This window comes from Anser cygnoides, chromosome 2, assembly GCF_040182565.1.
Source record: "Anser cygnoides isolate HZ-2024a breed goose chromosome 2, Taihu_goose_T2T_genome, whole genome shotgun sequence".
In the NCBI taxonomy this organism is placed as follows: Eukaryota; Metazoa; Chordata; class Aves; order Anseriformes; family Anatidae; genus Anser; species Anser cygnoides.
Genome location: NC_089874.1, coordinates 1,201,635 through 1,214,612, shown reverse-complemented (window position 1 = coordinate 1,214,612; position 12,978 = coordinate 1,201,635). Strand labels below are relative to the sequence as shown.

The following is a 12,978-nucleotide window of genomic DNA, read 5'->3' as shown; positions in this document are numbered from 1 at the left end:
AAAGCTGCTTTAAAAGCCCGGATCCCTTTGCTTTTGTTTTCCTACCCTTTCAGAGAGCTGGGAACCGGGGCTCTGGTCTCGGGGCGTGGGTAACCAGCTCCGGCCGGGCTCCGTGCCTTGACTGCCTCGCTGCCCTTCCAAGTGGCCTCCCCCTGGCTCCTGTCCTCCCAGCCCTCGGGGTTTGTCTGCAGAGCCCCATCCGCATCGCAGAGGGACTTGGCAGAGCCCGGGGATGTTCCTACCTGGGAGCTCTCTACAGGGCAGCATTCGTACGCCGGTAAACGGGGCGTTTTTCTGACCACCTTTTGTCTGCACCGTCACGTTTCTCTCCCCGTAGCACTTCCCTTCCAGCTCCTCCAGGAGCCGCAGAGCCCTCAGCGCCTTGTAAATGAAATGTAAAAATCCTGCCTTTTTCTCTTTGCAGTGGGAAGGGGACCAAAGACGCACGCAAAGTACAGCTGCGTCTCTCAAAACACCTCTTGTCCTTCTTAATGTATTCCTTCTCACAATTCGTGACTTGTTACCGCGCTAAGGCAGCGAGAATTTTGCTGTTAACACTGTTGCCCCTTCCCTTTCCATCTGCTCCGTGCTTATTTGCAGTATTTACAATGCAGCAAACCTTGTGTGTGTGGCATAGCGGAGCCATATGGCATCCATAGGTAGCAATGCTGCTTACCATTAAGCTCCTGTGCTACGTGAGACCGAAATGAGTGGCAAAAAAAAAAAAGCAATTCTTGACCAAAAGAAACCACCTAAACAAATCAAAACAATTCATCCTGCAGTGTTTGAGGCAATTCCCAAGAGCGTGGCAGGGAAGGGTAACTAAAATCAGCGGGCTTCTTGGTGTGAGCGTGTGGAAAGCGATTTTTAGGGAGAAGACATTTGATTTCCTCCTCCGGTGACTCTGAGCTACCCGGGATGTTCCCATCCCGCCGGAGGTCAAGGCGCAAATCAAATTGCTCGGCAGCAAGAGGAGCGTACCCGAGCGGGAGGGCTCCCTCGTCTCCCGCCGCCGGGCCGATGCTAAAGGCTTTAGTAATGCTCTGAGCCAGAAAAGATCATCATTAGAGCTTCGAGGCCAGCAGAGGTTAACGAGAGAGCAGCTGTCGGGCCGGCTCAATGGTGGGGCAAGAAGAGGCCCCGGGCAGACGGTGCCGTGAGCTCAGCTTGTGCGCGGGGGGCTCGGCCCTGCCGGGGCAGAAAGCAGCTGGAGGGAATAACGCCTGAGCTGAAGCCAGGCGCCGCGCTTCTCCGAAGCAATGCGAGAGTTTCCGGGCTTGGAAAAGAATTTCTGGGCAAGGGGGCGCCCCCCCCGGGAGGGCGAGCAGAGGGGGGGCTGAGCTGAGTGTGAGCGGCGGGGCTGTCATCGGGGTGGGGATGCTCCTGCTCCTGCTCCTACCTGAACGCACCACCCCGATGCAAACCCCATCCTCACCCCTCTGCCGCCAGCAGCAGCCCTTTTCCATTGCAAAACCGGGGCAAAACGGCTGATTCTTGTTAAAATAGCGCCCACACTTGAACCCACCCATCGCCTTCGGCTCAGGAAAGCGCCGCCGATGACCCCGAGTCCCGCGGGATGTTTGCAGAACTGCTCTGCGATCCCCCGGGGTCGTGGATCCGCCAGGCTGTGGGGAGAGATGCCAGCCGAGGACAGGCAGGAGACAGGGAAAGGAACGTGAATGCAGGTGCCTGCGAGACAGCCGGGACCCCTGAGCACGCAGAACCCAGAGCTGCCCCAAAAAGACCCCTGCAAAAGAAGCGGGTGGCGCTGCATCGGCGCGTCCCTCGCCCTCCTTCACTCCTCCTTAGGCTGGCTGCAGACAGCCTGGAAGCCAGCTACACGTACTTTTTGGGGGTCTGGGCCCACCGCTGGGTAATCCGGCAAGATTTTATGGGGGCTGATAGGCCTGGGACGGAAGAAATGTGAGGTGAACAGGCGCAATTAATAGCAAGGGCAAAGATTTTTATTCCATCCCTTTTTAAACCGTCCGCTTTGCCTACACGTACTCACATCCACGTCCCTCTGTGTTTGCAGCAGCCGTTAGGGACGTAGGAGAAACCACCGACGATTGCCTCTGTGCCCCCAGCGAGGAGCAGAAAAAAAGCCCTCGGCGCTGCCCTGCGGAGCCGAGGAGCCTGGCAGCAGGGCAGCCCCGACATTGCTGCTGCCGAAGGAGCCGAAGCATCGCGGCGGCGCCGAGCACGGGGCTGCAGGGACACGGAGAGGGCACGCAGACCGAGCAGCGCCGGCCGCCGGGCGACAGCGGCTCAGCCCGAACCTGCCCTGGTGGTGTGTGCCCAACCTGCCCCTAAAAACCCACAGCAGGGGTGGCCCCGCAGCTCATTATCCCCGCTTTAGGAGCTTTCTGCTAATGCCGAACCGAGGTACCCCTTGCTAGGTTTAACCGCGGCTCGTTTGCTGACTGCCTGTGGCCGCGGGGAATAATTTACTGCATTCGTGAAGCGAGGGGAAATGAAGGTTTTGGTTCAATTTCCAGGTCGCCTTTACAACTGGAAGCGAACTCCCCTGGCCTTTTCCAGCTCCGAGGAGTCCCCAGGAGCCGTGCCGAAGCCGGCAGGGACGTGACGGCAAAGACACCTCCGTGGGGAGCCGCCGGGATCCTGGGGACGGCCGCAAGCAAAACGGGATCAAACGGGGCACCGAGCCCCGGTGCCCGCCCTGGCAGCCAGCGTTGTCTGCGTTCCTTTGTGCTCTCTGCCCAGCAGATCGCCTCCATCTGCCGTCTCTTTGCAGTTGAATTGCCGTCCCTTCTGCCAGCTGGGGTTCACCACCTTTTTTGTGCCTTCCTGCGTGCCACCACGGCCCCGTGAGCGGTTACCCCAGCCTCTCAAGAAACCGTCCACATCCTTGGAGACCTTTCCCACATCTCGCTGCAGCTCCACACCGCCTAGCCCCGTGCCCCACACCCTGAGCCCGTCCCTCAAAGGCTCCTTTCTGGGCCTGGGATCAGGTCCCAGGTGCCTTCAGCCAGTTTTCTAATGAGGATAAAGTCCAGAAAAATCCCTCTCCAAGCTACGTGCACTGCTTACTATTCTCATTTACCCCAATTAACGCTCTCTGGGTGGACAGCACCCTGCATTATTCACCGTGGAGGGCACCTGCTTGCAGCTGACGTGTTTAAAGGCTGGTTTTACAAAGCCAGTGACACCTGAATGCTCAGCCCCTCGTTTTCCAGCAGCCTTCCTCCTCCAGCAGCACGCCGTGCCGCCGGCGCAGCCCTTTCTTCTCCCCCTGCTATTTCCATCTCAGTTTGGCCGTTCGGGTCCCCCCACGTGCCTGCGCCACCCCTGTAGCTGCCCCGAGTAATCCGACCTAGTTCCCACTTTCTGTCGGCCTTTTTCCCGAGCCCGAGGTCGGCGAGGAGCCGGCGACGGAGCCAAGCTGGTTCCTGGGGCGCTTCCTTTCGGGTTCGCCCCTCGTCGCGCTGCCTGCGGCGCTCCTCTGAAGCCCTGCCAGCGTCCCTTAAAGCCTTTCACCACCCAACGTGCCTCCGGGAGGCCTTTCCTACCGCCTCGCCCAGGCTCTCAGCCCCCTCGTCTTCGGCTCCCTTTCCTTCCCCGTCCCTTCACGAGGGCCAGGAGCGAGCTCACGCCGTGCTCGGCCTCCTCCTGGCCTCCTGCCTCTCCCCTCGATCCAGCCTCCTCTCTCGCAGCCCCTCGGGGCAGCCCGCACCCTGCAGTGCTCCTCTCCCCGCGGGACCCCCACCCCCCGGCCCCGCAGCTGGAAAGCAGCGAAGGAGAGGGGCTGCCGTGGCTAAACGACGCCGGGAGCTTCGCTGGCATCAGCAAACGCGCGCGCACAGCTGTTCTCCCCGCACTGAGCGCTTTACAGTTTGCCCAGCTGAGAGGATTTTGCTTTCCTCCTCTCGTTAAATCCGGCGCAGGTTCAGCCCCATGCTGGGTTCGCTCCCTGTTAGGGTGCGGCTGGGATGAAGGAAGAGTTGGTGGCATCCCCCTGTCCGCGGCTGCCGAGGTCCCTGCGTGTCCTGGCCCTGCGGGCACCACCTGGGAGCTCCCCTTAGTGCCCAGGAAGAAATGGACATCAGCTGAGCTGCCCCACGACCCCCCCATGGGACCCATGTCCCCCCGCAGTGCCCTCGGGTCACCAGGAGCCCCCCCCCGTGTGCGCGTCTGGGGCTGGATGGGGTTTTGGCAGCCCCCAGAGACGGTCCAGGAGGCCGAGGAGGGTTTGGGAACGGTCCCACCAGCCCGACCTCCGTGCCCCTTACGCCGTCGGGATTGCGGCCGCTTTGTCTCGGGCAGCCCGCGCCAGCCAGCGGGAAGAAAGGCTCCTTGTCTCGGGGCCGCCGCGCTGCTCCCGGGACGTGTCCGACGGAGAAAAGAGGACGACGGAGGGAGGAGGACAACCGCGGCTCCCGTGCCAGTCCCCTCTCCTCGGCACCCGTGGTCCCGTGCCAGCCGTCGCCCAGCCACAAAGGGCCACCCCCCCCCTCCCAGGAAACCAACGAGGCATTTAAATTTAAAGGCCGTCCGTGACCTCTCCGTTTAAAAGCGATTGGGTCTTTGGGTGAAGCCCGTGTGTTGGGAGGAGGCACGTTCCCCCGCGGGGACGGAAAGTCGCGGGGCTCCTCCGTCCTCCGGCAAGCCCCGGGCAGGCAGCAGGATGGGGACGTGCCGGCGGCTGGAGGGGAAACTGAGGCACGGCGAGGGACGCAGACCCCGGAGTGAGATGGGCACCAGGGCACGAGAGGGGAAGGGAGGTTGTGTTCCTGCGAGAAACCCGGGGGGGGGGTCTGGGTGGGCGAGAGGGCTCCGAAACGGGGCTGCAGGGGCCGTGCCGAGCTGCCTGCACCGTGCCGGCTCCCGGGCGTTAATCCCCAAAACGGGGCTGGGAATTAAGCATCCAGCAGCCGATGGCTGGGGCTGGGAATTAAGCATCCAGCAGCCGATGGCGAGCGCCACGAGCAGCCAAAAGGCGACGAGCTGCAGCCTGAGCGCTGCCCGGCCCTGGGGAGCTCGCCGTCCCGCGTGCCTAACGCACGGCACGCTGAAAATCGCGTGTTGATTAATTGCTTAATTTCCTCTCTCTCTCCCGAGGAGCCAGCGAGCTCCTCTCCGGCAGGCGCGGGCGGGCGGGGAGCCACGGGGCCATGTCCCCCCCCGGGAGCCCGGGGACGGGCGGTGGAAATAGCGGCGGCGCTTCTGGTTTACGCCGCCAGCAGCGTGGCCAACGCCACCGAAGCCACCAGGAGTTTTTCCTTCCTGCTCCGGTCGGCTCGCTGGGGACGGGAGGATCGGCGCGATCGGAGGCTGCAGGCCGCGTGGAAAATCGGCTTCGCCGTGGTTCGGCCCCAAACAGGGTCGGAGCTGCCCAGGGAGCGAGTCCCTGCTGGGGCACCTCGTGAGCTGGTGGGGACACAGAGGTGACACCGCCGGCATCCGTCTCTGTCCAGCGGAGGTGACCAGGAGCACGCTGCGGGTGACGGCCACGCCGTCACGCACACAGATCTTGTGGGGGGACCCTGTGCCGGGATGGGGACAGAGCAAACGGAGGGGGGGGCACGGAAAAGGGACGGGTCACACGCTGCCCACCCCCCCCCAGGTGGCATTCACCCCTATGGGGCAGGGGGCGATGGGACCCCGGGGGGTGGGTTAGGGTTGGGGTTGGGGTTGGGGTTGGGGTTGAGGTTGGGGTTGGAGTTGGGGTTGGAGTTAAGGTTAAGGTTAGGGTTAGGGTTAGGGTTGGGGTTGGGGTTGGGGTTGGGGTTGGAGTTAAGGTTAAGGTTAAGGTTAGGGTTGGGGTTGGGGTTGGGGTTGGGGTTAAGGTTAGGGTTAGGGTTGGGGTTAGGGTTAGGGTTGGGGTTGGGGTTGGGGTTAAGGTTAAGGTTAGGGTTAGGGTTAGGGTTAGCAGCCACAACCTGGGTTGGGAGAGCGCAGACACCGGCAAGAGGCTTAAGTTTAAAAAAAAAAAAAAAGAAAAAAAATTTGTTTTATTTCAAGGTCTCCCTTTTTTTTGTTGTTTTTACTCATATTTCAAAAAAAGTGGGGGTAAAAGTACAAAAAAAGTCGGTCGCGTAACAGCAAAGGTTTAGAAATCACAGCGCGGAACGGACCCAAGCGGCAGACACGGAGCACAAAGCACACACCCCAACGACACGGCGCAGCCGGGGCCGCCCTCGGCCTCCGGCTTCGTACGATTATTATTTTGTTCCTCTGTACAAAACACACCAAAGCATGCCACGGGCGGGAGGGGGGGGGGGGGGGACACGGAGGCGGGCGGCGGGCCCCCCCCCGCGCCCTACGCCAGGTTGTTGTGCAGGCAGGGCACCCCGCAGCCCCCCGGCTCCCCCTTGCCGCCCTCCTGCGGGGCCGGCGCCGTGCTGTGGATGCTCGGCGGCTCCTCGTCCTTCAGGCAGGACTTGAGGGAGTCCTGCAGCTTGTGGGGGGCGTTGGGGTCGTCCTGGGGAGAGAGGAGGGGAGAGATTGCTGTGCCGGGCCCGTGCTTGGGCAGTTTGGGTGGCCGGACCCCCACGGACCGCCCCGTGCCACCCTTGCTGTGGGCTCCGCCAAGCTCCCGGTGCTCAAAGCCCCGAGCACCCCAATCTAGGGCACCTCCAGCGATGGGCACCCAACGCCAACCGCTCCAATCCCCCCGCCGTGGGCTCCCCCAAGCTCCTGGTGCTCAAAGCCCCGAGCACCCCAACCCTGGGCACCCCCAGCGATGGGCACCCACTCCCCCGTGAGGATCTCCTCCCTCCTTGGGTTTAAAACCTCTGCCCCTCGTCCCGTCCCTACTCCCTGGCGAAGTCCCTCTCCATCTCCTAAGCCCCGTTACGTACGGAAAGGCCGCCACGCACCCCGGTGTCCCACCACCGCCTTGCCCCCTTGCCCGCACCCCCAACCTCCTACAGGGCACCGAGGGGAATAAAAATCCCCCCCCGCACGCATCCTGGTGGGGGCTGAGCCCACGGGAAGGGCAGACAACAGGGTCCGACCCGTCCCCAATCACTCGCTCCCAGGAGAGCCCCCAGCACCTCCAGCACCCAAAGCCATGCCCACCCCGAGCCGCCGTGTGTCCCCCCCCCCCCAGGACAAGCAGCGACCCCAGGCAGCGCTGGCAGGAGCCCCGCGGGGTTGGATTTATTGCGTTTTGTTAGCGTACAGCCCCGTGCCGCTGCCCGGGGTTAGCAGAGCTCGTCCCCGTGTCCTCTCGTGTTCCAACACCGTCCCCTCCGCGCTGCCACCGCTCTTGGGGCAGGACCGGCTGGTGCCGGCGGGCCGCAGCGCATCCCCGCGGTCTGGCACCCCAAAAACCCCTTCCTGGGGCGTCCCCCCCCTTGCTGCCCCCCTCCGGTTTGGGGATCACGCAGCCCCCAGCCGGGCACCGCAGCGTCCCGGCGGGGACGGGGGCACGGGGAACAGCAAGGAGCAGCGGCCGCCCCCCGGCTCCCGGGGACCGGCACCGGATTGAGGCCGGGGCCTCGCCGCGGCGGGAGCCTCCTGCCGGGGTCTCTCGCAGGCACTACGGGTGCTAAAATCGGTCGAAAGACGGGGAAAACGGCTAAGGCCGAGGCTAGAGGGCTCCGCGCTCCTCCTGCGGCTCGCAGGCGGCGAGGCACTTGGCATCTCTCTGTTGCAACCCGAAAGAGCGGCGGCGGTGGGCGCAGCCCGGGGACCCCGGCGCCCACCTCCCGCACCCCGCGGCAGCTCCTGCTCCGGCACCCCCCGCCCGTGGCCACGACCCCCCCCCGCCGTGCCCAGCAGCACGGGGATGGGGACATCCCCCCGGTGTGTGTCCCCCCCCCGGGTCCCCGAGCATCCTTACGTTGGGGTGGGAGCCCTCGGCGATGGTGGAGAGGGAGAAGTTGTCGTTGTGCAGCTCGGACGGGGTGCGGTATCTGCCGGGGGGAGCACGGCGGTGAGCGCCCGCAGCACAGCGGTGCCATGGGGTTGTGGGGTTTTTTTTGGGGGGGGGGTCCCCATTGAGCGCCTGGGGGGGGAATGGGGGCCTGGGGGGGGAATGGGGGCCTGGGGGGGGGGGATGCCCCCAGGTTGGGGGAGCAGGCAGGAGCAGCGGAGGCAGAGGGGGACGCAAGGGCTGGCACAGGCTTCGCTGCTAATTACACTTGGCCCAGGCAAACGCTAATTAACAGTTCATTAGGGACCCGCGCTGGGAGCGCTTTCTCCTCGCCTGGCTCCAGGGACACGGGGATAAGTGGCTGGGGGGGGGGGGGGACAGGACCCCGACCTTCACCCACACCAACCCTGCCACCCCAAAGCGTCCCCAGAGGGGCGGTGGCAGCCGCCCTCCCCCCCCCCCGCCATGGTCCCCACACCCCATCACAGCCCCTGCATGGCCCCCCCCGTCCCAGTGGCCCCAGTTCCCAGTGGACCAGGTGAACTGGTGCCAGTCCAGAGCGACTCGAAAGGATTAACCACGCAGCGGCGTTTCTACCACCTCCCCCCCCTGCCCTGTGCCACCCCAAAAGCACACGGGGACGGGCGCTTTGGGGACGTGTCCTGTGCCCCCCCCCCCCCCCCCCCGCCGCCCCACTCACTTGGTCTTGCGCAGTTTGCTGTTCTCCGTCTTGAGCAGGTAGAGCTTCTTGGCGAAGCAGACGGTCAGCATGAAGAGCAGCAGCAGCACCAGGGCGGCCGAGCCCACGGCCACGCACAGCACCTGGAAGTCGGTGACGATGGACTCGCAGCGCGTCCCCTTGTGCCACGTGTAGTCCTGCGTGTTGCACCTGCAAGGGGACGCGGTCAGGGTCCCGTTCGCCCCCCCCCCCAGCACCACCACCGACCCCGAACCCGCCGAGCATCCTCGGGGGGCGCCGGGGGCAGCCGACATCTGCGCTCGGGACCGAGCGGGGGGGATTACGGCGGCTGGCGGGGGTGGGATTAGCGCGTGTCCCCACGGGGGGACAGCGCTGGGGCGATGCCTGTCCTTGGCACCCCCCCAAAGGCAGGGTGGCCCCGCAGGGACAGCCCTGGTGGAGCCCTCCCCGCGGCAGCATCCCCGTCCCCCCCCCCCCATGCCAAGCCCTCCCCGGCGCAATCCCGACAGGCGCCGCGGCCGGAGCCTCGTCCGCGCAGCCGTGACCCAATTCCCGCGCGGATGCGGCGGGCGATGGAGAGCCCCCGGCCCCCGGCGTGGCCTCGGGGAAGGGGACGCAGCCCCAGGCAAGGGGACATGGCCCCAGGGAATGGGACATGGGCCAGCTGTGGGGAAGCCGAGCATCGCCCCGAATCCTTCACCCTCCTCCAGGAGGCCGCCGGGGCCTCCCCGATGTCCTCCACGGGGACGTGCCCCCCGACACGTGCCGCGGCCCGGGGCGAAGCAGCCCCCCCGACACCCCCGTCCCTACCTGCAGAAAGCCCCGAGGCCCTCCACCAGGTAGCACTGGCCGCCGTTGTGGCAGTAGCTGGGGACGAGGTCGCAGACGGAGCGGCAGGAGCCGTTGTGCCGCACGAAGCCGCTCCGGCACTCGGTGCCGTTCTCCGGCACCAGGCGCTCCCCGGGCCGCGGCGGTGCCGGGGGGCTGCCCCCCGCGGCACCGGGGGGCTTCGGCGGCCGGGCGCTGGGCCGGGGTCCCCGCGGTGCCGGCGGGACGCGGGGCACGGCCGAGGCGGGCGGCCGGTAGCCGTTCTCGTCCTCCAGGCCCCCGTCTTCCTCCTCGTCCTCCTCATCCTCCTCTTCCAGCTCGTCCTCCTCTTCCTCCTCCTCGTCCCCCTCGGCGTAGAAGGAGGTGGTGGGGTAGAAATCGGACTCGTCGAAGGGCGTGAAGTCGTCGTACAGCTCGTGGAGGGCCCACGGCGTGGCCCCGCCGCCCGGCTCCCGCCTCGCCGAGCCGGCCGCCCCCCGGCCGCCCCCCAGCCCCTCGCCGCCCTCGAACAGGTCGTAGTAGTCGACGTCGATGATCTCGGGCGCCGGCGGCTCGGCCGTGCCCGGCGTGGCGGTGACGGGCTCCTGCACGTCCAGCCAGGTCCGGTCCGTGCGGCCACGAGCCCCCTGCGCCGGGGCCGGGCTGGATGAGGCCAGCCAGAGCTCCCGCCCCGAGTCCCCCGGCACCGGGGGCCGCACCGCGGCCGAGCCCCCGGCCGCCAGCAGCAGGTCGGATTCGGCCGAATCGGTGCCGAGCCCCGGGCTGGGGAGGCCGGGGCTGGGGAGGCCGGGGCTGGGGAGGCCGGGGAGGCTCGGCGGGGCGGCCGTGAGCCCCCCCAGGAACCCGGCTCCGTGCAGCGAGGCCCGCGTGGGCTGCTCGCCGCTGCCGGCCTCCTCGGGGCTGCCGATGGCCACCGCCACCGCGCCGCCGTCGCCGGGCCAGGTGACACCGGTGGCCGCCTCGCTGCCCTCCGCCGAGCCGGGCGTGGGGGGCAGAGCGCTGGCGTCGCCCTCCCCGGCACACCCCGGGCACCCCGCGAGGCGCCCGGCCGGGTCCGTGGTGGAGGCCGTGCCCCCCCCGGGGGGCTCTAGCTGGGGTCCCAGCGGGGTGTCGCCGGCCGACGGGGCACCCCCGGGGCTGGTGCCGTTGCTCGGGGTCCCCGGGGGGGCTCCGCTCGCCGGGTCCCGTTCCGGGGAGCCCCCCCAGCCTCTGCCTTCAGCCTCGCTGCCATTGCGGGGGGGCCACTGGGGCGCTGCGGGGAGCACAAGGACACAGCGGCGTCGGGGGGGGCCCCGCGCACCCCCTGGGCTCCACCTCGCACCGGGAGCCCCCCCCCCGGCCTGCAGCGGGTCCCCCCCCAGCCGTGACCCCCCCCGGGGGTCCCAGCATCGCCCCCGCTGCCCCCGGCCCCTCCCGGGGGCTCCTGTCGGCCCCCAGCCCCCCCACCGCACGGGGATCCAGCCCTGCAGAGGGATCGAGTCGCCTGCAAGGGGATCCGGCCCCCGAACGGAGGGATGCAGCCCCCCCCCAACCCCGGGGGAGGATCCAGCCCTGCAGAGGGATCCAGTCCCTGCCGAGGGGATCCTGCCACATGCCAGGGGATCCAGTCCTCCCCCCCCCCCCCCCGCCCAACCATGGGATCCCGCCCCTGCAAGGGGATCCAGCCCCCGCCCCCAGACACATAACGGGATCCACCCCCACCCCCCCGGCAAGGAGATCCAGTCCCTGCGAGGGGATCCAGTCCCTCCGGGGGGGGGGGGGGGGGGCTCCGGCCCCCCCAAGAGCGGATCCCAGCCCCCCAAAACGCATCCCGATCCCCCCATAGCGGATCCCAGTCCCCCCATAACTGGATCCCAGCGCCCCATAACGGGACCCCAGCCCCCCCCGACAGACCCCAGCCCCCCCCAACAGACCCCAGCCCCCCCCCTAACAGACCCCAGCCCCCCATAACAGACCCCAGCCCCCTATAACAGACCCCAGCCCCCCCCATAACAGACCCCAGCCCCCCCTAACAGACCCCAGCCCCCCCCAACAGACCCCAGCCCCCCCATAACAGACCCCAGCCCCCCATAACAGACCCCAGCCCCCCCCATAACAGACCCCAGCCCCCCCTAACAGACCCCAGCCCCCCCCCCAACAGACCCCAGCCCCCCCTAACAGACCCCAGCCCCCCCCATAACAGACCCCAGCCCCCCCAACAGACCCCAGCCCCCCATAACAGACCCCAGCCCCCTATAACAGACCCCAGCCCCCCCCATAACAGACCCCAGCCCCCCCTAACAGACCCCAGCCCCCCCCAACAGACCCCAGCCCCCCCATAACAGACCCCAGCCCCCCATAACAGACCCCAGCCCCCCCCATAACAGACCCCAGCCCCCCCTAACAGACCCCAGCCCCCCCCAACAGACCCCAGCCCCCCCATAACAGACCCCAGCCCCCCCATAACAGACCCCAGCCCCCCATAACAGACCCCAGCCCCCCCCATAACAGACCCCAGCCCCCCCCGACAGACCCCAGCCCCCCCTAACAGACCCCAGCCCCCCCCAACAGACCCCAGCCCCCCCCATAACAGACCCCAGCCCCCCCTAACAGACCCCAGCCCCCCCAACAGACCCCAGCCCCCCCAACAGACCCCAGCCCCCCCCCTAACAGACCCCAGCCCCCCCCATAACAGACCCCAGCCCCCCATAACAGACCCCAGCCCCCCCCAACAGACCCCAGCCCCCCCCACAACAGACCCCAGCCCCCCCCAACAGACCCCAGCCCCCCCCAACAGACCCCAGCCCCCCCCCCAACAGACCCCAGCCCCCCCTAACAGACCCCAGCCCCCCCTAACAGACCCCAGCCCCCCCCAACAGACCCCAGCCCCCCCTAACAGCTCCCAGCCCCCCCCATAACAGACCCCAGCCCCCCATAACAGACCCCAGCCCCCCCTAACAGACCCCAGCCCCCCCTAACAGACCCCAGCCCCCCCTAACAGCTCCCAGCCCCCCATAACAGACCCCAGCCCCCCATAACAGACCCCAGCCCCCCCTAACAGCTCCCAGCCCCCCATAACAGACCCCAGCCCCGCACCAGGACCCGGCCCCCCCCCCCCCCCGCCGCAGCCCCCCCTGCCCCTGCCCAGCCCTGCGAGCCGGGGGCCGCCCCCCGCCCTCCCACAGGTGGGCTCGGCCCCGCCGGGACCCGGCCCCGGGCAGGGGGGATGCGGCCCCCCCCCCATAACCCCCCCCCCAGGACCCCCCCCCCAGGTCCCCGCACGTACCGGGCGCGGCGGGGCCGAGCGCGGCGAGCAGCAGCAGGGCGAGGGCGGCGCGGGGCGGGGGGGCCATGGCGGCATGGACGGGGCCGCGGCACCGCCACCGCCACCGGCACCGGCACCGGGAGCGCCACCGGCACCGGGCGGCCGCGGCTCCGCCCGAGCCCCCGCTCCCGAGCCCGATCCGGAGCCCGCCGCCGCCGCCGCCGAGCTCCGCGCCGGGGGGGGGCCGGGCCGGGCCGGGCTGGGGGCGGGCGGGCGGCACCGGCTCCGCCCGCGGGGACTGGGGGGCGCCGAGATGGGGGCGCCGGGACGGGACCCCCCCCCCCCCCCAAATCCCGGCACCGGGAG

The 12,978-nt window shown here is 68.1% G+C and overlaps 1 protein-coding gene across 3 annotated transcripts; it reads right to left on the bottom strand.

Moving 5' to 3' along the window:
- Positions 1–5,968: 5,968 nt before the first annotated feature.
- Positions 5,969–12,859, bottom strand: CSPG5 (chondroitin sulfate proteoglycan 5). Of its 3 annotated transcripts, none has more exons than XM_066991078.1 (5): positions 12,634–12,858; positions 9,351–10,620; positions 8,541–8,729; positions 7,808–7,880; positions 5,969–6,442 (listed from the first exon to the last, which is right to left on the bottom strand). In XM_066991078.1, the coding sequence occupies exons 1-5, from the start codon at positions 12,698–12,700 to the stop codon at positions 6,281–6,283; spliced, it is 1,761 nt and encodes a 586-aa protein (XP_066847179.1). In that variant the 5' UTR covers positions 12,701–12,858; the 3' UTR covers positions 5,969–6,280. The 3 variants fall into 3 exon arrangements, with proteins under 3 accessions (XP_066847179.1, XP_066847180.1, XP_066847181.1); XM_066991079.1 differs by lacking the exon at positions 5,969–6,442 and adding an exon at positions 7,098–7,612 and having other exon boundaries at positions 12,634–12,859; XM_066991080.1 differs by lacking the exon at positions 5,969–6,442 and adding an exon at positions 7,098–7,513 and having other exon boundaries at positions 12,634–12,859.
- Positions 12,860–12,978: the final 119 nt, after the last annotated feature.